This window comes from Rutilus rutilus (genome assembly GCF_951802725.1).
Source record: "Rutilus rutilus genome assembly, chromosome: 11".
Classification (NCBI taxonomy): Eukaryota; Metazoa; Chordata; class Actinopteri; order Cypriniformes; family Leuciscidae; genus Rutilus; species Rutilus rutilus.
The window spans coordinates 7,857,410-7,879,898 of NC_140216.1; the positions used below are offsets into that span (position 1 = coordinate 7,857,410).

The following is a 22,489-nucleotide window of genomic DNA, read 5'->3' on the forward strand; positions in this document are numbered from 1 at the left end:
TCATTCGGAATCACAGATTCTACTTTTTGGAAGTATGACCAACATAAGAATTTTCACCAGAAAATGTCATCTGAACAAGCAAGTAACATCCACTTTTGTCCTGACCAACTAGGGAAAAAAGCATTGCAGTAAATCGCGTTGATTCAATCTAACGATCACTTATCATATCACGTCAAACCGTGCAAATTATACTTTGTTCTCAAATTGTTAATGTTAACAACATCAGCATAGCGTGACTACATTTAATGTGTATTAGGGCTACCTGTAGTTCGGTTTATTATCTAATTTATTATTCTCTTTTTTGCATGGGCTCGGTTGCAGTCTCTTTTTTCTGTAGCCACTCCGAAGGCTTTTGCATTTTACAATGGGTGAATCTCCAGTTGTCACTGGTGATTGTCGTTTGAACCTTTATGGATACGCCATCAAATTGCTAAGTTTATTTATATCAAGTGCTGTGAGAAAAGGCTATAAATCCTCCAACTCCAACATCCTCACACGCAATATAGCCTACTAGCCGGGACACCTTCTTAAAAGGGATACTTCAGGATTTAGCTTTAAGCTTTGTATCAGTAGAAAACCTGTAGTATTTTCGAATTACCGTGCTTTCCTCCCTCATATCCCCCTGAGACGAGAGATTTATGTATTTTTTGTCTGGAAAAAATCCTCCGATGACGCAAAAATCGTCATTTTGTGTCATCGGAGGATTTTCTGGCCAGAGGCTAAAGACTACAGCCAGTAGTAGTAGTAGCTTGTTCTGCATGTTTTCAACCTGCCCATAGAGGGTGGGATCTCACTCACAGAATGTACAAACAGTGTCAGCCATCTTTTATTTGGAAACTAAGCTAACGGGTTCTTATTCTGTGGAGAAAGCTGAGTAGTAGGGGTTACCGTACATCCTCTTTTTCCCGGACATGTCCGGCCATCGAGATCGTCCAAAATGTCCGGGATTCAGCTTTTGCTTTCTGCGGTCGCCATTCATTGTTTACATGCACACCTTTTGTTTCAATCTAACTGAATTCATTCCGATTGGTGAATCTGAATGTAGTGTTTACATGAACGCTAAACAAGTGATCAGCTGATGTGCGTTTTACCATTGCTAAGAAAATACCCGCTCCTCTGTGAGAGATACGAGACCGGTGCGTCTCACAGACGCATCTCACAGGTGTCGCTCATCAGTAATCACACCACCGGCCTCGCGTCGTTCTCCCGCGGCCCTCAGTCTCGTCCTGCTGGCCACAGTAAACATGATGAATGGTGACTGTAGAACGCAAAAGCCGAATCCCGGACATTTTGTGTGATCTCAAAAACCCGGGCAGACTCGAGTCGTCACGGAGACTCACTTGTAGCTTAGCTTTGTTGTTTAACTGCTCTCTTACCGGTAGGCGTGGCTTGGGAGTGGCCTCCTAGGGCAGCGAAGCAAGTGCATTCTGGGAGTTGTTGTCTTTCATCCACATGAGCCAAAAATACATTTTCTAGCTTTTCTCAGTCTAGAAGGCTCCAAATTAAAAAATAATTTCACATTTCTACTACATAAATGACCCCATTTAAATATACATTCATCTTTCCAGAGGTAAAGTATCCCTTTAAGTGTACAGATGTGACGTAATGACTCAAAGACATGCTCGAATTTCCTGTGGAAATCCACCAGTACCACTGGTAAGCAAGCAGATAATTTTGAACACTGGCTGGTTATGTATTTGCTAAAAAAATTATTTTGGATCATTTTTAACCCAAAAAAGTTACGGACTGCAGCTTTAACTAATGAAACCTTATTGTGAAGTGTTAAAACAAAACAATTGAAAAGATCTGTTACAAAAGGATTATTAATTCATAAAAATAACTACTTTTCTCATGAACATGCCATGGAATAAAAAATATACAAAAGGTAATTGTGACAATTCACAATTCTGACCTTTATTTCTTTGAATGACCTTTAAAAATGATCTGACAAAAATCGAACTTTATAACTTGCAATTGCAAGTTTATATCACAATTCTGATGAAAATATGTCAGAATTATGAGATATTGTAAACATGCAATTTACCGTTTGTGTTTTTTTTATTCTGTGGCGGAAACAAGCTTCTATAGTCTCTTGTGTGCACAAATTTCTCTCTCATAGAATTTAATTTTGTTTAAGGGTGTTTTGATATTTCTAACAGAAAACAAAGAAAACAAGAAAAAAAATGCTAATTAAAATGATTTTGTAGTGAAAAAGAAAGATGAGTAGAGAGAAAGAGACTGCCAGCTCAACCTCAAAAAAGACATATAATGGAAAGAGGAGAGAGATGTTGAGAAAATGAGAGGGAGAGAGAAAGTGAGAAGTGAGAGAGAAAAGGAAAGGGAGAGAGAAAGCGAGAAAGAAAAAGTGGTAAGGGGAAAAACAGAGACTGTTGACAGGGCAGGTGAGGAAGGACGTGGGGATCAGATTGTGTCTGTGTCTGTGGAGAGAGGAGGGCAGTCAGACCCAGACACACTCAACAGGAACACAGCCATAGCACAGGTCATGCCAGTCAACCAAACTATGCTCCTTATTGGATTATTACTTACAGTGTATTTTTATTGTCGGAGTGGCTGTCTAATATATATTTTTAATTTAATTTGTATATTTAATTTGCCTACTCATATTCAAGATATTGTATAGGAATTGATTTTAATGAAATGACACTTTATCTTTACCTCTTTTCCCCCCAAATACTGGAATCTTATTCTGTGTTCGAAGTCACCCCCTAGGCCCTTATTCACTATTCCCTACATTACTCCACTAATATAGGCCTGCCGCTTTTGCATTGCTGTTTAATAATAATTTGAAACTTAGCAAACTGGCAGCTCCAGTAGTAATGTAAAGATTTATTTTGAACTCGATCATGGAAACTAGCATTTATAAACCTTAAAGGAGCCGTATGTAAGATTGTGGCCAAAACTGGTACTGCAATCACTTTCAAATTACTGTAGAGTGGTGTATCCCCTCCCCCTGACTCGAGGTTGCCAGATAGGCTGCAGAATCCAGCAGGAACGTAGGCTGCTACGTAGCTGTGGTAACTAGAGCAGAGCTGGCAAACCCGATGCCGAAACACTACTGACTTCGTGATTGGTAGATAGGTGGAGGGTGGGGCTTCAGGCCAAAACACAACATGACAACATCAACATCAGTTGAGGGCTGCAACTTCACTTTTTAAATGACAATATCCTGGCCGGACTACTGTTGTCAGTGATATAAGTATTTGAAATGAACATGATTTCTTAATGTCTAGTGACATATCAGGGCCATTTTATGATTAATTGAAATACATTTCTTACATACAGCTCCTTTAATTAATAATCAATTCAAAATGATGTTTACCTGTATGATATTGGATACGTTGTACCCACATTGGACCAGCGGTTTGGAAAATGGATGATTCAGCTGCGGGTGGCATCTTCTGGCAAGACGCGGGAACGTGATTGAATGAATGCACTCGATAACGTCCACAATGGTTTCGGTGGCACCACTGCAAATGGCTCTCCCCTCAAATAGTGCCCTATTTAAGGGTATATGGGGTGATTTCAGACTCAGCCTTAAAGGGGTGGTTCGGGATTTTTGACATCGGACCTCATTTTTAAGTCAGCCTGGTTGTTATTCATCAGTGGAGACATTTTTTTTTAAAAATTATCCAGTCCTTATATTTGGATAGTTAGCCGATGCTAGGCTAACGCGAGTCAATGGTATATGTTAGCCAGCCATTAAAAACCGTTTGACCCACTCCACAGTGCACCAAACGCAAATCAATTATAACACTAGACTATCGATGCAAATGTCCGTTGAGAGAATAATGTTAGAAATCAAACTTACCTTTCATCTCAATGATCCCAAAGGAACTAGTTTCTCAGCAGCTGCGGAATTTTACTTTGCTCCAGTTAGTGTGCCAGCGGCAGGTAAATACACTTGCGTCATGTGTGTACCGGCTCACTCGGTTGCCTAGGTAATCAATATAACTCCGCTGCTGCTGTAGACAAGGCTTATGATTACAGGGAACAAATTATAACTAATGCAATGTGATGAAAGGTAAGTTTGATTTCTAACATTATTCTCTCAACGGACATATACATCGATAGTCTAGTGTTATAATTGGTTTGCGATTGGTGCACTGTGGAGTGGGTAAAACGGTTTTTAATGGCTGGCTAACATATACCATTGACTCGCGCTAGCCTAGCATCGGCTAACTATCCAAATATAAGGACTGGATAATTAAAAAAAAAAAATGTCTCCACTGATGAATAACAACCAGGCTGACTTAAAAATGAGGTCCGATGTCAAAAATCCCGAACCACCCCTTTAGTATCTAAGAGTTTCAACCTAATTTTATACATATTTGTATTCTTTTTGTCCCAGAGCAGTCAATTCAGAAACATTTTGCTTTCTGTGAGAACAGGCAACATAGGGACAAACAGAACTACAACTATACTATACTAATCTGATTTAAAATTATCAGCTGTTTCTCAGTTGTCTCTTTACACATACTATACACACGTTCAGCACCCTCAATCTGTTTATCAAGTATTTGTTCATACTCTAAGAAAACTGTCCCTCCAGGCATCAGTCCTGATTAAAGCGTTTTTAAGTCTCTTTTTCATATTCATGTGGAATAGGAAAGAATGTGAGCGTTTTCCTGTAAGCTAAGCGTTTTTCTGAAGCTAACACCTGGATTGTATTTGCAGCTGTCTTAATCGGATATTTCTCCACAATTAACAAAACAAAGTGACTCTCAGTTGGAGACTTTTTACTTTTTCTCTCTCTCTCCACAGCCATTTTTCTGTCTCTTAAAGTGTTCAATATGCTCAACTCAGATGCCCTGCTTTGTTTTCCATTATGAATGACTAAATTACAGAATAGTTTAATTCATGAAGATGAGGTGAAAAAATATCAATGCATCTTATACTCAACAGGCCAATGTGCGGCGGAGAAAAAGTGAGGGGCATTAGATTCTTTACACACCTAAACTCATCGACCCTCCACAGGCCCCTGAAGAGATGTGCTCAGCCAGTTAGTCTAAGGGCTTTGTTCACAAACCAAAACATATTTGATGGATCCCTGCGAATGGAGTTCAGATGGGCTAAATAAAATTCTGAAGACACAAAATGAAAAATACTTTAAAAAGTGGGCTGTTCTAACAAAACACAGTAAAGTGGAGCCCTATCTCCCCATAAGAATATAGGCCAAATATCTGTCCATGACTAATCTTAAATTCTTAATTTTGAATGCCAATGACAAAAGGGTCTTTTTGTCCCAGATGGTGTAGCTACGGCATCTACCAGCAGGGGCTTCTTGGGTCTAACATGGGCAACCTAGGCTTATTGGAGAAACGTGCCTCTACTTATATTTTTGCAAAACTCCAAAAATGTAACTATTCATACAATTTACTAAAGTTTGTAAGTAAAGTGAACACTAGAGGCAGTAAAAATGTAATTACTTTTCATACAAATTGTTTCAGCAAATGTGTTTTATCTCTCGTTTGCTTTTGCTAACATTATCAGTTCGGTTTAGCATCGTGTTTAGTGTATAGGTGGAACACTAGTCGGATATTTCATTTCCGAACTATGATAGATAAAACACTGACACATTCACATTTATTGGTTTTGGATAAAATTGAACACTCTTTTTGTGCCACTCACTGGGCATTGCCAAAAACAGACACACCTAGCTAGGTAAGGAAGACAGGCTTGTCACTTTCAAAATAATGCAATTGTCTTGCTATTCCAAAGCTATTTTTTAATTAGCAGAGTAGCAGACATCACTTTTTTTGTCATTATTTGCCACACATTTTGTAGTTTTAGAAACTAAGTATTTAGATAGTTTAGCTTGGTAATTTATTAAAGGGTAGCTTAGCTGTAATAGCCTACTTCTTCCAGTGTATGCTACTATGCTTGTAGCATAGCAAGCTGCTAGTGTTTCCCAGAATTACAATCTAGAAATGAAAGTCTTGTATATAGCCTATGCACTGAATTTACACGACATTCAGAGTAACTAACAAAAGTTTTTTGATTTTGCGTATATAGTGCTTTAGCAATACATTCCCTTGTTTATCATGCGAATAAAGCTTTAAATCTGAAAAGAATGAGTGATAAAGAGTAAAATGAAGAAGGGATAGTAGTACAACATATGTTCATTATGGTCTCAGATGTGACACCCCAGTGGCCAATGTCTAATTAAACCCAAACAGAAAGTAATTTCTCCATAATAACCTATAGGAGCACCTGTGCTAATGGTCCAGCTGGTGTAACCTAAACACTCACTTCTTGTGTATTCTACATGTGTGTGTCTGAGAAGGCATGTGGCAAAAAAAAAAACACGTTGCTGTATTCCCGAGACTGCGAAAGGTATGTGCATCATTCGCACAGCCAAGAAGTCGAGACAGCTAAGATGACCAGTGTCTGTTATTTACTGTGTCTAAGAGAACATTTCCTCAGGGGCACGATAGAGGGAGCTTCAACTGAACTACCTGAGAAAAACATGTTCCCACAGTATCCACAAACCCCATTTTAAGAGGTTAAACCGTAGAAGTGCGGCACTTGAATTCACTGTTTATCTGTCACATTTAACTTGACAGGAGCATTGGCTTTAGGGCCATTGCATAACATCTATGGGGCCCTAGGGCAGGCTGGAGGCCCCACTGATGGAAAAAAGGAAAGGGGCGAAAAACAAAACACCAGCTTAAGTCACACCTCAGCAGGACCCTGACAGCATTAAATAGATGATTTATAGACCGATTCTGTTAAATGTTGTCACAGAGGGGGGACGGCTGCATATTACCCGTCTGCTTCTGAGACTTGCTCTGTAGGTCAACGTGTCTGAGAAATGCTCTCTGAGAGCCAATTTAGCCAAACCTCCATTTTAATATCCACACTGGGCTTAGGTCACGGTGGCCGCTAATATGCCATGCAATCAGAGAAAGTAAATGTGCAGGGTGTTGGAAATGAGCTCCGCGTTCCTAAATGTTTGTGCAGTGCTGTATAGTTACTAGGGTAGCCGATTACATCGTTTATATAGGGGGAAAAAAGAGCGATATGTGATTGGCAGACGAGGAGGCCGTTACAGGTTAAGCACCGTTCGGCCCCTCCTGAGATTTAACTCGTGGTGAAAAGTTGATTTATGGAATAAAACTCTCAGACCCAATTTCCGCCTTTCTCACTGACTCCATAAGCATGGTGCCTTTCAAACAGACATGTGCTTGTACTGTGCAAACACACACGCTCTCTCGCATGCCACACACAGACACACTTTCATTTACGTTCATAAAACACTACAACACTGGCCTGGTTTCATAGACAGGGTTTAGATTAAGGATCAGGCCTTATTTTAATTAGGACATTCATGCCTTAGAAAAAAAAAACATTACTGGTGTGAATCTTGAGACAAAATAATGGCACTGACATATTTTATTATTGGTGCAAGTTGCTGTCAGTTAAAACAGTACAAACGTGCATTTTAATCTGGGATTAGGCTTAAGCCTTGTCTGTGAAACTGTGTTGGTTTGAGACCCAATGTCATGAATGCATAAAAAAATGCAATTCATATATTCTTGCAACTTCTGCATTATAATGGCACATTAAGTAATTTTCATTGCCATTTAAGTGAAATTACTGACCATAAATATACGAGCTTGATAAAAATTATAATTCTAGAAGAAAATTTCAGATGGCACTTAGAGGCTTTTGCATCTGAACTCTTCATATATTTAAGTTTCAGGGCTGAGAAAGAATATTATATGAAACATTGTTGCTAATATTCTGCTACATTACAGAGAAAAGCTAAACATGAGCCTTTAAAATGCTAATTAAGTGCTCAAGCGCACGCAGAAAGCTTACCGCAGCGCAGCAGCAAAAAGTTAAAAAGTTAGCCTGACGTCGTCATACTCAGAATCTAGTCAGAATATGAGTCTGATACTGCTCCATTGGGCTGTGATTAAGGGGCGTGTTTCAACCGAACCAGGAAGGAAAATGCCTCTGCACTCAATTGGATAGACCTACAACCAATCAGTGCAACGGAGTAAGTGACGTATGTTCTTCATCCATCTTTCCGATCTGCATCTTTCCGATCAGCCAGATGAGATCAACTTGATCGTGGTTCTCTGTTCCTCTTTTAAAATTAATGCGCAGTATTAATAACAGTTGGCGGAATCTACACATCTCAGTTCTCAGTTGTTGTAAACGAATTCAACCATATAACCGTATGAATTCAATCGTATAAAGCCCGCCCTGACAATTTGATTGGTCCGAACAGCTCTGGTTCGAGCATAGTTGCTCCACAACGGATCAAGTCCAGACCGTACTTCCCGACCTCAAATGTTGTGGGCGGGGCTAAGTTCGGCTGGCATCCAGGCTAGTAAAAAGTATAACTTTGTCGATTTTCAACCCGCTTTATTGTTATAATGTCGGTAGTATATGTAACGAACAATGTTTACTCCTTCTCCGTGTTACTTGGACTGATACATTTTCGTTTATTTCTCAGCAAAAGTCTAACAGCTCCAGAGTAAACATGGAAAGAGACATCTGTTTAAGGTGATGAATAGTGGGAATAGCTTCCTTTTGAGCTGTTTACTTGTGGCTCACTCAGTTTTGGTGTCTTGGTTACCACCTGAGCTGCCATGTTGTTTTTAGAGATTACTGCCAGTAGGTTTTGGCCCCTGCAGTGTTTTGCCAAATTTTCTGCCAGCTTGCAGTAAGCGTAAGTGGTATAGCGAAAAGTAATGCGTTGTGTTTTTCTTATTTTCCTGTTTTCGCACAAGAACAGGTCTTTCTGATTGAGTTTCACGGGACTGATTAGAGGTGAATTACATGGATATGCTTTTAAAGCTCATTTTTGGTCTTGGTGAAAGAATGTTATTTTCTGATTTGGAGGCCGACTCGCTATGGGAAGGCCATAAAATGTGTAATGTCTGGGGCAAATGCTTCCTTGTTTCTCTTTCTGCTCGTAAAACAATTTCTGTTTGAAATTTTGTTAGCTGTTACGGTAAATTCTAATGTGCATCTGACTCAAGTGCTTCTTCATAGATCTGCTTTAGATAAACCATCACCACCTTTTGCCAAATGTCTCCTTCTCGGACGGCTTTACCTTTAATGCTTGTGACTGGCTTTAGTTATTCAGAAGCTCCTTATTTTTTGTGTTATAGACATTTGGCAGTCGCTCATTGTTATGTGCATATCTATGTTTTAGACCTCAGCTGTGCGCTGTAAACACAGAGTGTGCGCATGCATGGCTGAGCGCTTGGCCAGACGGATTGCGTGAGACTTTTTTACTGCGTCTGCAGAGCTTTTCAAGAAAAACATTAGATAAACAGATTGTACCGGCCTGTGGAACAGGGGTAATGTCTGATTCTGAACGTTTTGAGTGTTAAGACGCCTGCTCAGAGCGAGGCACATTGTTAAGAACGTTTAAATTATCCTTCCCACAATACCACAACCCCCAAAAAAGGCTCAGCCATCCACCCCCCTACCACCACCAACGACAGCCAACTATTCAACAACTAACCAAGTTGGCTGTATACCACCAATGCTCTCAGTCGCTTTCTGTTTTTGCCCTGTTTGTCTGAATCTCTCTTTCTTACTCTTGGCCTCCCTGCTTATGTGACTTTGACTTGTGATCATGTTTTTCCTGGAGGGGGAAACGGCTACATGTGAGAACTAGGAGGAAGCAAGTTTTTTAGCGAGCAGAAATACAGATGCTCACACAGACGTGACTAATTACCCAGGCTCACTCATGGTTTTTGGGACTGCACATCCTTACGCGGCAGTAAAATAAGATGGCAACCGCAGCGCTGTACGGCTCTCTCGGTGGCAGAAAAGCATAACACTACGCTACACACTGTAGGAGGGCTTCAAGGCCGGAGCAAAGCCCCAAATTGTCCTGCCGGAGCCCAGCAGAGCCCTGAACCGAAATTCCAGTAAGAATAACAATAAAAAAACGAAAATCGAAAATGATAAAAGAGGGAAACGCCAGTGAACCACAGTGAATTAGGCAAAGCAAACAGGCGCAGAGTGCCCCGTTTGGAGTCTTGCTGATTGGGAAAACACAGCGAGTCTGACCATGTCTGGCTGTTTTCTCATCTCTCTGGCCAGCTAGTGCAGGAGCTGCAGTTGGACCAGGTTCCCTGCAGATGTGGTTTAACATGGATGGACATGTGCTCTGCCATACTTTTCTTTTTTGATTTCCACGGATGCAACACAGGCACAAACTAAATGTTAACTTTCCACTTGCATTCTGCCTTTGTCGGTCAGCACAGGCATTTCTAGTATCTGTCTTAGACAATTTTCACAATACACATTTAGTCTCCCTCCTTTAAATAATTGATTGATTGATTGATTGATTGATTGATTGATTGATTGATTGATTGATTGATTGATTGATTGAATAGATGCACATTTTTAGTCTGCAGTTCGATATGATAGGTAGTATTTAACATAAAATTAGCCTAGCATGAAAAGCAGCCCCTATGTAAGGTGGGATTTTGGCCTGTCCAGCCTCAGAGGTCCTCACCTTCTTGACAGTATCAAACAATCAAAATAATACTTTTTTTTACTGTTCAATTAAGAGTATTTTCATAATACTTTGACATAATTTGCTGAATTGATGTTTAGCCTAATTCATTGTATTTTTTCGTGTGAGGAAAAACGCTTATAAATCATACTCTGCAAGGGTTGTGTTTAGGGTTAGGGTTATGGAAACCCAATGTGTGTGTTTGTGCGCACATATATTTAGTAGATTAAAGTATATATTTTTTATTAGAGAATAAATAAATGAAAAGTTACACAAATGAATGTTTTAAGCTTTTTTATTTATTTACATATCCAACACTACTAACCCTTCCAAAAATTGTAAAGCCAATATAAAATAAATGGTTTATGTAACATTTCCTGAAGCTTAAGCACCTTCTTTCACTGACCATTTGTTGAAAAGAAAAAAAAACTTTTTAAGGAGTTTTAGACATGATTTTGTACCCTATTCATGGAAAGGGCCTCAAATGTGTACAACCTTTGATATGATTCTTACAGGAGCCTCTTACTGTTCAAATTGTGGAAATGGTTTATATTTGAGAAAGGGGCACCATTAACCTTTGGTTTGAATTTAAAGAGTCTCTTGCTGAGCTGTGGCACTGTGGAGAAAGTTGAGCTGACCTGTAAGTCTCATGCTTGCAGATGCAGTCGGGCTGACTGTGAGTTTCTGTGTTCAAACCTGCGGTTACGAGAGAGAGTTCAGCTGTCACAGCACATTGAAATAGGAAGTGAGGTAGGTTATGAATGTGTCTTGGCTTGGCCAGGTCCGCTGAGAACGGCAAACCAAAACCTGTGAACTGTGAAGGCCATGGATAGGATGTCGATGTGCTTTTGGACAGAATTTAAGATCAGCAGACTTTAAGCTCTGTCCCATAAGCTTCACAGGTTAGGCACTCTTGGGAGAACACAGGGTACAAAAGTGAAAGATTGGTTGATGTTTCAATCAATAAACTATCTAACATTTAATCAGAGCACAGGACAGTTGGTCATACATATGTCTGAGGTCAGATTCTTAAGATAAATAGTCTAAATAGTAATATGTATTATTAATAGTAGTGTTATGTTGTAATACTTTATATTTGAAACAAACCAATACATTAATTAAACATCTTACCTTCGGAGGTTATCATAACTTTAAAAAGTTCATTATTATGATTTTTTTTTTCAAGTATTTTAATTCTTCTAAAGTTTTGTCTTAAAAACGAAATCTTAAGAAAAATTCTTTGAAACAAAATATTTGTAACTTAAGTTAGAAAATATGAAGAAAATATCAGTTAAGAAATGTTTGTTTGTTTATTTATTTATTATTTTATTCTCCCCCAAATTAAATTCTCTCTTAATTTACTCAATCTTATGTTATTCCAAACCTGTGTGATTTCCTTTCTTCTGTAATAATCGGGATATTTCACTTTAATAAACCTGTACAACTGTTTTCCACTGTGGAACACAAAAAAACTTTTTATAACAGTTATAAAACAGTTATATCAACAGTTTTTGCCCATGCAATGACAATCAGGGGGTCCGATACAACACTCTGGACCCCATTGACACATTTTACAGTGAAAAAAAAAATGTTCTAGAGAAGAAAGGAAGTCATAGAGGTTTGGAATGACATTTTTGTTGTTGTTGTTGTTGTTGTTTTTTGTCAATGATGATAGATTTTCAGTTTTGGGGAACTATCCCTTTAATAATGTATCATGAATTATACCCCCCTGTTCCAAATCTCAAACTGTGTCAAGCACTCAAGAGAATGCAGGAACAGACAGCAGACAGACCGAAGTAATCTGACATCTTCAATATCCCCACTGTTAAACCCCAACTTGATGCCATCAGCACCCTCTTCTCCCAGCCAGTCTCTCCCATGCACCTGATCAAACCTGCGTAAATATAAATATTTGGTGCGAGTAACATGAGGATGAAATTATCATTCCTTCCTGCAGTAAATTAAAGCAAACAGCTGCAGCTGTCTTGGGGAATGACTGGTTAAACAAACGCTGAGGCACTGAGCCCTACCTAGGCTTTGGCATCCGTACCTCATCGCCCAGGCGCAACTTGTATGGGGTCAATAACTACCCAGTGACCCGTCCAACAGACAGCCATGTAGGAAGATCCTCCTGGCTCTCATTGTAAGCATCTCCGCAGGCCCTCGAGTGAGACCGTGTACCTAGGCTGCTTGTCTAAACCCAAAAACTGAACCCAAAGATTTTGTGATTTTTTTCCACAAAGTACTGAAACAAGGCCTAAAATAACATTTCATTCTAAGGTTTTATATGATGGGCTTTACTTTTGCTTTTTTTTTTTTTTTTTTTTTGGACCGGTGTTAGGGGTTATTTTCTATTAAGCTGAGAAGAACTTTCATGTGCCATGTCCCTGTGCCAGGCATCACTGATCAGGCTAGCACATTTATGTATGCCACTGTCACTCAGTGTTACAACTACTAGCAGTAATGCTGACTGCCGTAGGACTTTGAAATCCAATCGAGCACATTGGTAAAGCCAACATAAACGGGAGAGTGAAGAGAAAATAAATGCTCTATAAGGTATCCAAAAATGAGTCACGGAGTAAAGAACATGGAGTAAAGAACTCTGTCTATAAGAGGGGATGAAAACATTATGCAATGAGTAAAGGCCCCGATACTCACGGTGTTATTTTTCGTTCTTCACTTAGGGGTGAAAAGAAGTTTGAAATATGTGACCAGCTGTAAAATGTTAGTGAACATCCTGACGCCGCCCATGCAGCTGAGAGCGGCGTTTAGATGAATATGTTAATATGTGCTGCGGCCTTTCCTCTCTAAATAAACACACAACAAAAATGACAGCGGTGAGAAAACAGCAGTTAAGAAAGCATCTGATCATGGCGATGTGGATTTATTTGCAGAAGCTCTACAATTCGGCACTCCCGTAAAGTCATGACACGTTTATTTATATAGCACTTTGTACAATAGATTGTTTAAAAGCAAGCAGCATTACAGTATTAAACATGAAAAACAGTGTCAGTGTCTCAATGTGTTCGATTAGAATTGTTACTTCAGTTTCTACTATAAAGCAGTTCTTCAGTGTGTTCATGTTTTTACTCGCGTCTGAACTCAATGGACTGAACAGAAGAAATGAACCGGAGAAGATTTCCACCTCGAAGAAGGCGGAGCCTTAAAGCACACCTACCTATTACGTAATCCCCACAGACCAATGGTTGTTCGTAGGTGTTTACCAGCCAGAGTGTACTTTTCCCGAAAGTTCGCTTCGGCAAGCTGTTTCGAACTCCAGAAACGAACTTCATTTTGGCCTGATTTTGTTCGAAATGACGTCACACCAGTCCGTTCTTCGATTTTGCTTGAAGTATATCGGGGCCTTAAAGGAACACTCCACCGTTTTTTCATTTTAAACTATGTTATTCCCTTAACTAAGACGAGTTGATGCATGCACTCAATCACTCTGGCGCGTGGCGACACTTTGATAGCACTTTAGCTTAGCCCAGTTCATTCATTAGGGACCAAATAGAGATGAAGTTAGAAGCGACCAAACACCTCCACGTTTTCCCTATTTAAATACAGTTACACGAGTAGTTACACGACCAAGTATGGTGACACAAAATAAAACGTGGCGCTTTTCTAAGCGGGTAAAAAGGATAACTATAATGTATGGCGGAATAGCACTTGGGAGCACTTCGACTCGGCGCAGTAAAAAGTCACGTTGGTTCTAATGACAGAAGTGAGAGGGAGAGGATTTTTCAGGCGTGACTTTTTACTGCGCCGAGTCAAAGTGCTCCCAAGTGCTATTTCAGTTCGCTTCTGTACTCAGTCTGAGATAGCGACCTATCTCCCCGTTTTCCTCCGGCCTCAAAACAGCCGGCCAATCAACGAACAGAGGGCGGGCTGAGAGCCGTGACGTAGACGCTGATTGTACCGTGGATGCGTAGATTTACTTCACATAATCTGCAAAAGTCGTTCACAGCCGGTATTTCGCTCGATGATTTTGTTTTCGCATCATACATGTGTTTACAGTGGAAGTTAGATGCGGCTGAGCCTGCGCATAACACACGTCATAACCAAACGTTATGTGATTGGCTTACGGGTAACCAATGATTTTAAACTTCAGACAAGCGCCTCCCCCGCGAGAAAGAAAACGCTTTTCAATTCTGCCCTTCCAGTCTACGAAGCAAAGCGAAGTAGCAGAGTTTGGTATTACCAGGCTACTAGGACTGCTCAATTAATCTAAATAAAACCGAAATCATGTTATGGCTTAGTGAAATCTTAGTAAGAAGCCTGTGATTTAATTAAATAAATATATGCGCTGCGTGTTTCAGAGTGTAGCGCAGCACTGTTCGTTTACATCTGACATATTATTATTATTATTATTATTATTTTATATCCATATTGATATATAAACACAACATTTGGCCAAATTGTGCAGCCCTACAAACAAGCGCAGAAAAACCCTAGATTTTTTAAATTACATTTAAAATGACCCCTCCATCCAAATTCAGTGAATCAGTGATCTTTCTTTCTTTCTTTGCAGTTTGGAAGCTCGCGATCTCAGAGGCCGATGACAATGCTGACAGTGCTGTGTGTCCTGCTAACGCTGGGGAATCATGTCCTGGGTGGAGGTTACGCCCCCTTGCCTCAGATGAAATACGTGCAGCCCATGATGAAGGGGCCTGTTGGGCCACCCTTCAGAGAAGGCAAGGGCCAGTATCTTGGTAAGTGTTGTTAATTAGCAAAATCATCTCTCTATCCATTATTACATCTATCTAAATTCCCCATCCACCCATTTATTCATTTAATGTGTCTGAATAAATTTTTATTTATTTTTTTTAAGCATGAACAGGCCTACAAATATGTGTGCACTCAACTGCATCACATATCTTATTTTTTATATAAGATTAGTTCTGGTCTGACAGCACTGAGACTTTTTACTATTTGTATCACTCAGCGTGAAAGTGTTAGTTCTGGACAGACTGTCAGTCTGTGCATTTGTGGGAATTTTTCAGTGACTTTTTCTGCAGGTTACATCATTACACCAGTAGGTGGCACCAAGTGGCTTTATGAGTGACTTCAATAATTCATTAGACTGATTTGTTAGAAATACTGATTTATTCATGAACAAAACAAGTTACTGCCTTTATGATTAATTCAAAAACAAAGACTCACTCATAAACACTTGTTTCGTTCTTGAATGAATTTGGCTGGTTTTCACGAGGTTAGTGAATAAGACTTTTGCATCGAAATACCATTTAATTAAAAGCTGAATTATAATTTTTTGCAACAGTTTAGTGTATTCACTTTTTACAGTCCTAAAAAACTGAGATTCTTCATGCAGAATAGAGTCGGGGAGCCAGACGTTTGTCAGACTGAGAGAATTGGAGATGAACAATGAGAGGGAACAAGAGCGGTTTGCCGTTCACTGACTCCTTTCTCCTCTCTGATATACGAGAGGGCATTGTGAGTGTGTCAGAGGAGGAGAAAGAGGGACAGAGTGGGGTGAAGTCACCTCCCTTCGGAGCAGTATATCACAGGTCCATATAGTCTAAACCTAAAGGGAATCAAAGGGTGTGTCAAAACAGTGTCAGAAACAAGTAGGAGGGGTCAAGAGAACCTTGGGCTGATGAGAAATCCAGAGAAGTGTCAGATGGAAAGCTCTTTGTTGTGATGTGCTAAAGATTCACAGGTAAAGGGAGGATAGATACAGCAAAGAAAAGAGCACAGAGTAAGATAGTTGTGTAAGGTTCTGATAGTTCAGGTCTTTGGGAGAGTTTACACAAAGAGGTCAATTCGGTCATCATTTACTCACTCTCATGTTGTTTGGAACACAAAAGAAGATATTTTGAAGAATGTGTTTTTATCCATACTAAATATGGTGATAAAAGTCCAGTGGACAAAAACAGTTGAAAATTCTCCTTTGTGTTCCTCAGAAAGAATAGTCATACATGTTTGGATTTACATGGGAATTGTAGTTTTGGGTGAACTATCCCTTTAAGGTCTATTGGAATAGTTCTGGACTCACCTATCTGATATACATGGTCAATTGTCATACTCTTCAAATGACTTGTATAAGCATAGACAGACTGGTATCTATCAGATAAACGTTAAAATGTTTTTTTAAAAAGTGAGTTATACACACTTAAAGTGCTATAAATAGTGTAACTTGAATGCTAAATTATCAAAATCAGTGAACTAAATGTGATTATAGATATAGACAGTGTTGTCTGTGTACATTTCTCCGCTGATTGTTATTGAGGTCTTGGCATGTATGTGGTATACTGATAAAGATTGCTTGTGATTGGCCTTTTTGGAATGATTGATTCTCTTAGCATATGGTAACTCTTTTAATTTGTTTAAAAAGTAAGCTTTGTGCATCTGTGTATGTGTGTATTTGACGTATGCAGTGCAAGTTACAGTTTTTTTTTTATAGTTTTTCTTTAAAAAGTACCAAAATGTAGCATGGTAACCGTAATACAGTTCTATTCAATTACTCCAATGCTTTTGCACTGCATCAAGGAACATGTAATGAAAACTGCCATTCATGTACTTAATGTTTGGAGAATTTAAACTAACTAAAGTGATGTGTATAGGAGACCTTCTTAATCAAAGGACTCAAGAAACCTCTAACGAAAAGCTGTGTGCTCACTGCCATCTAGTGGACAATGGAAGACATGCACTTATGCTCTGAAAGGTTTTTTGAAAGAACGAGTTTGTTTGAGAAGTGCCTGTCATATTACATAGTGCTTATTCTGTTGAAACCTAATGCAATTTTCATTAAAAAATAAAAAACAAACATTCTAAATAAAACATGCTCTGGGTGTATAGATAACTAATAGGAAATAAAAAGGGTGTAATTGTGGTGTAATTGTGAAACAGAGTTAGAGGGGGACCTATGTAAATGTAGTAAGTGAATATAATTTATATAGCAAACAAAAAAATATATATTTATGTAAAATGTAGTGTAAAGATCTAAATCATTCCTCCTAACCTAGGACTATGCTATAAATTATTGTACCACTTGAGGGCGCTTCATAATCAGAATACACCTTTCTATTACTCTTACAGATGAGGATGTAAACAAAACAAATATTTACAGGAAAGTGGATCCATCTCTCTCTCTCTCTCTCTCTCTCTCTCTCTCTCTCTCTCTCTCTCTCTCTCTCTCTCTCTCTCTCTCTCTCTCTCTCCCTCTCTCTCTCTCTCCCTCTCCCTCTCTCTCTCTATATCTCTCTCTCTCTCAGAATTGAGTCACTTTGACCTTTGAATATGTCAGGAGTCAGGACACTGTAAGATCAGTGAAATTGACAATTTTACAGGCTAAATTTAATGTACTGTGAAGTGTGAACTCATTTTTCAAAACATTTGTTGAGAACTGAAGGGAATGTAACTTTACTGTGTTTTCCTGACTTACATAGTTTGGTGGTTCTTTGTCCAAACACGGCTGGCAAATATCGTCACTGCAGATCCCTTGCTGAAATTCCAGTGAGGTCAAATGCTGTTGAGAAGTTTGTCCTTGTCCTTTGTTTATGTTTTGTCCGTAAACACATTCATTTTTCCTGTAGGCCTTCATTGCATACCTGCATAGCTGCCATTTAGAGGACACTTGAGCGTGATGTGGAGTAAAACACAATGCATATTTGTAGTCCTACTAGTGCTTTAGGGTTCCCTCCAAACAATCATTTATGTGATGGTTAAGAGTCATTAACAATAAATTCTCACATTGACAAACTCTTTTTCTAGGATCATAGGTATGAAGTTTAATCATGGTCCCTATTTCTTCTTTTTATTGCAGAGTTTCCACCCATGGTGGACGTAAAAGGAGAACCAGGTCCTCAAGGGAAACCAGGACCAAGGGGACAACCTGGGCCTCCTGGATTACCAGGGAAACCAGGTTTAGGAAAACCAGGTCTCAATGGTCAGACAGGTCCTCAAGGGCCTCCAGGATTCCCTGGGATTGGAAAACCAGGGCTACCAGGTTTACCAGGAAAAATAGGACCTAAAGGACTTCAAGGACTCAATGGTGAGGTTGGGCCTCGTGGAGAGCCAGGTTCACGGGGACTTCCAGGTCAGCCAGGACCACCTGGGCCAGCAGGTCTGTCGTTGAATGGTAAACCAGGTTTACCTGGGACTAGAGGCCTACCAGGGTCAAGAGGTGAGATGGGGCCTAAAGGTGGACGTGGTATTCCTGGTGAACAAGGACTTAAAGGGGAAAATGGCAATGGAAAGCCGGGTCCAATAGGTCCCAGGGGACCCAGTGGCCTTCAAGGACCTCCAGGAGCTCCAGGTGTCCCTGGGTTGGGTAAACCAGGGTTTGATGGACTGCCCGGGCCTGTGGGGCCAAAAGGAGATAAAGGAGCTACAGGAGAGCATGGTGTCCCAGGGGAAGCTGGTCCCACTGGGTTACAAGGGCAGCCGGGGGCACCTGGTTTAGGAAAACCTGGACTTGATGGTGTTCCAGGTATTCCAGGCTCGATGGGCCCAAAAGGTGAAACTGGCACCAGAGGAACTCCTGGATTTCCTGGACCCCCTGGCTATGGTAAACCAGGGCTTGTAGGACAAAAAGGAGACAGAGGGCCTGCTGGATTACAAGGAGCCCCTGGTGACAAAGGAGAACCTGGGATGGAAGGTCTTCCAGGAGATATAGGGCAATCTGGACAGCCAGGCCTTCCAGGTCCACAAGGTCCTTTGGGTCTTCCAGGGAAACATGGGATGCCTGGTATAAAGGGAGATAATGGCCCACAAGGACCTCCAGGCTTGCCAGGGCTTAGAGGCGATCAGGGTCCCAGTGGGCTCGCAGGAAAGCCTGGCTTCCCAGGGGATAAGGGCCCTCCTGGTCTCAACGGGGCCACAGGCAAACCTGGACCTAAAGGTGAACCGGGTCACATCGGTCTGCCAGGTAATCCTGGTTTGATTGGGGGACCAGGTCCAAAAGGTGAGAATGGGTTTCCAGGCCCCCCTGGGCAACGTGGCAATTCAGGGATTCCTGGACTCCCAGGCCCCACTGGTCATATGGGACCTCAGGGTGTTCCAGGGTTGAAAGGCGAACAAGGTCCACCAGGGCCCCAAGGAATTGGAAAACCTGGAGACAAGGGGATGTCTGGTCCACAGGGACCTCCAGGAAAACCTGGCTCCCCTGGACTTAACGGTATGCAGGGCCCTCCGGGTCCACCTGGACCTCCTGGCCCCCCCAGCCCCCCTAACGGTGATTTAAATCAGTTAGCAGTTCAAGGGCCAACGATTTTAGGAGAATCAATTTCAAAACCAAATGGTGAGAAACCGCATTATGGTAAGGCCGAGCTCTCTGCCTCCGTGGCTCCTGCTTTTACCGCCATTTTGACAACACCATTTCCACCATCTGGAATGCCAATCAAATTCGACAGAACTCTGTACAATGGGCAAAATGCTTACAACCCTGCCACAGGCATCTTCACAAGCCCACTGCCTGGAGTCTACTATTTTGCTTATCATGTACATGTAAAGGGAACCAGCCTGTGGGTGGCACTGTATAAAAACAGTGTGCCAGCTACATACACCTATGATGAATACAAAAAGGGCTATATGGACCAGGCTTCAGGTAGTGCGGTACTGGAGCTGAAGGAGAATGACCAGGTTTGGGTGCAAATGCCCTCTGACCAAGCAAACGGGCTCTACTCCACTGAGTACATCCATTCGTCCTTCTCAGGGTTCCTCCTGTGCCCCACATAACGGTCCGTCTCAGCGGAGAATTGCTTGCTCAAGTGCCCTGCAGCAACATCTGTAATAACAGCAACTAAGATGACAAGAAAGACTTACTGAACGACGGAAAGGCTGAGTTTCGAAGCAGAGGAAGGAGAATTCATGCTGTCTCTGTTTTAACCCTCTCTTTCAAATGTCTGATTTGATCATTGTTTTACTTTTAAGTGTTGTTATTTCCTGCCTATATGATAATTTTATTATAACTGTTATGCTATTTTTGTTGATGTTGATATAATGGTGTTATTTTATTGATGTTGTTGTAGTTGTTGTTGTGTATCGCAATCAGACTATTAACTACTTTGCAATGTGTAGGTAACCATTTAAAGACTTACCCGTGTGACTGCACACATTGCCAAATGTTCTGACTCCCATTGATCTCCATCACGTTGACTCTGGGGTTGTATGTTCCCCTGGTTGCAGTCAAATTCACCTATATCTTTTCCATAATATAACACAGGCTACTTGATTTGTGCCACATTGCAGATTTTAGAATGCAGACATTCTATACAACATTGTTATTGTATTTGTATGTTTAAATACATTCGTAATTTAAAGAATAATCCTCAGTTCCATATTGTTTGTTTTTTTTCTTTTTCTTTTAAATGCCAGACAGGTAATTATCTATCTGCGTTAGTCATTAGGTATATATGTTTTGTTTGATTTACTGTTAAAGCAAAAAATGATGTGCTAATCTGTCTGTTTCTGCGACAACTACGTTGTGTTTGAGAGTCTTTGAGAAGAAACTTACTTGATTTACTGAGTTCATTGCTCAAAACATGCCAAGTTTGAATTAGCAGCGATCGTGAAGGCCTCAAGAGGACAGCTGTATGACAGTGCCTGCATTACAAGAAAACAAAACAAAAACAAATGGAATTTCTGTGACACTAATTTCATACTTTAAAAATCATGACATGTCAAAGCTAATACATAATGTATAGCTTCTCATCAAAATCTTAGGATAGCCTACAATGGTGAGTAAGGGACTACTAATAGATTGAGAGTATGAAAATATAATTCTGACTTTTGTTGTTGTTGTAATAAATCAATTCTCCACCACAAATCCAAACTACTGCGTTGTGTACTCTAAAGGTTTTACATTCTATGACTCTTTTTCTCATTGCTGCTTTTACAATGACACATTTGACTGATTGTTTTGTATCACATTCATTTTCCCATTGGACTGATTGACTTGTAATGTCACAGACGTGATCGACTCTAACGTGAGTCAATGCATGTCCTAAGATGATACATTTATGAAGTTACATGATTTGGATACATCACACTATGATAGCACTGCTCCTGTGGTGTTTATGAAAGGTTACAAACAAAGAAATTGTTTCTTTACTGAAGTGACTGAAAAAGAAAGAAATTCTCTTGCTTCTGGTTGTTTGACCAATATGTAGGATGATGAAACCTGAAACAGACTAAAGGAGTGTCAGTACTTAAACACACTCGCTCGCTGAACTTGTCCTTTCCGTACACGGTTACATGACATTTGTTTCTTCAAATGGAAATTATTCATTTTGGCACCAGATCTTTCCTATTTCAGCATGTATTTGATGACCGTTTTATTGTACAGTATATTTACACTGTGACCATTATTTTCTATGATGAGTGTATATTGTTTGTGTGCAATGGATTGAAGATTTAAAACATTTGTTGTGCTGCAATATCTCAAATCTGCTTAGACTATGTGTCTTACTTTTGTCGTTCAAAGCAAACTAGGAAAAAAAAAAGCCTTGATTCTGTTCCACGGGATATTTGTTCATTATCAATCAAATTAAAAGAAACAACCGATCCCATTTGCACATGAACTTAATGAAGGCATATTTATACATTTGTGATAGATGTCCAAGCACCGAAACCGTGAACGTACAAATAACCTTATATTGAACAGCATCGAGGAGTTTGTAATACACACTACCATTGTTTTTCTTTCTTTTATAATGTATCTATCAATCTATAAGAATTTTTGTCTTATTGCATTCACGTTATGCAATCCATTTTGGGTATTAAATGCACTCTTTGATTGAACATATTTTGTCAGCTCGTACAAAATCTACAAGTACTTGACAGTACAGATGCAACATCAATAAAGACTTTCTTGATCAAGGGTGTTTTTTTCTTTTCTTTTTTCTCCCTATTAAGACCAAAAGAACCTAGTAATTATAGATGGGATGTTGACAGGTCCAATTCAGATATTTTATCTCATAAATTTAGTTCATATACTATACATTTTAATCAACACAT

The 22,489-nt window shown here is 40.0% G+C and overlaps 1 protein-coding gene across 2 annotated transcripts in view; it reads left to right on the top strand.

The window, feature by feature from the left end:
- Window positions 1–22,426, top strand: part of col8a2 (collagen, type VIII, alpha 2) — a 57,533-nt gene extending 35,107 nt beyond the window's left edge. For both annotated transcript variants that reach the window (XM_084422617.1, XM_084422616.1), the window contains exons 2-3: window positions 15,042–15,222; window positions 18,297–22,426. In XM_084422617.1, the coding sequence (XP_084278743.1) occupies window positions 15,069–15,222; window positions 18,297–20,209 (2,067 nt within the window). In that variant the 5' untranslated portion in view covers window positions 15,042–15,068 and the 3' untranslated portion in view covers window positions 20,210–22,426. The remainder of the gene's footprint in view (window positions 1–15,041; window positions 15,223–18,296) is intronic.
- The last annotated feature ends 63 nt before the right edge of the window (window positions 22,427–22,489 follow it).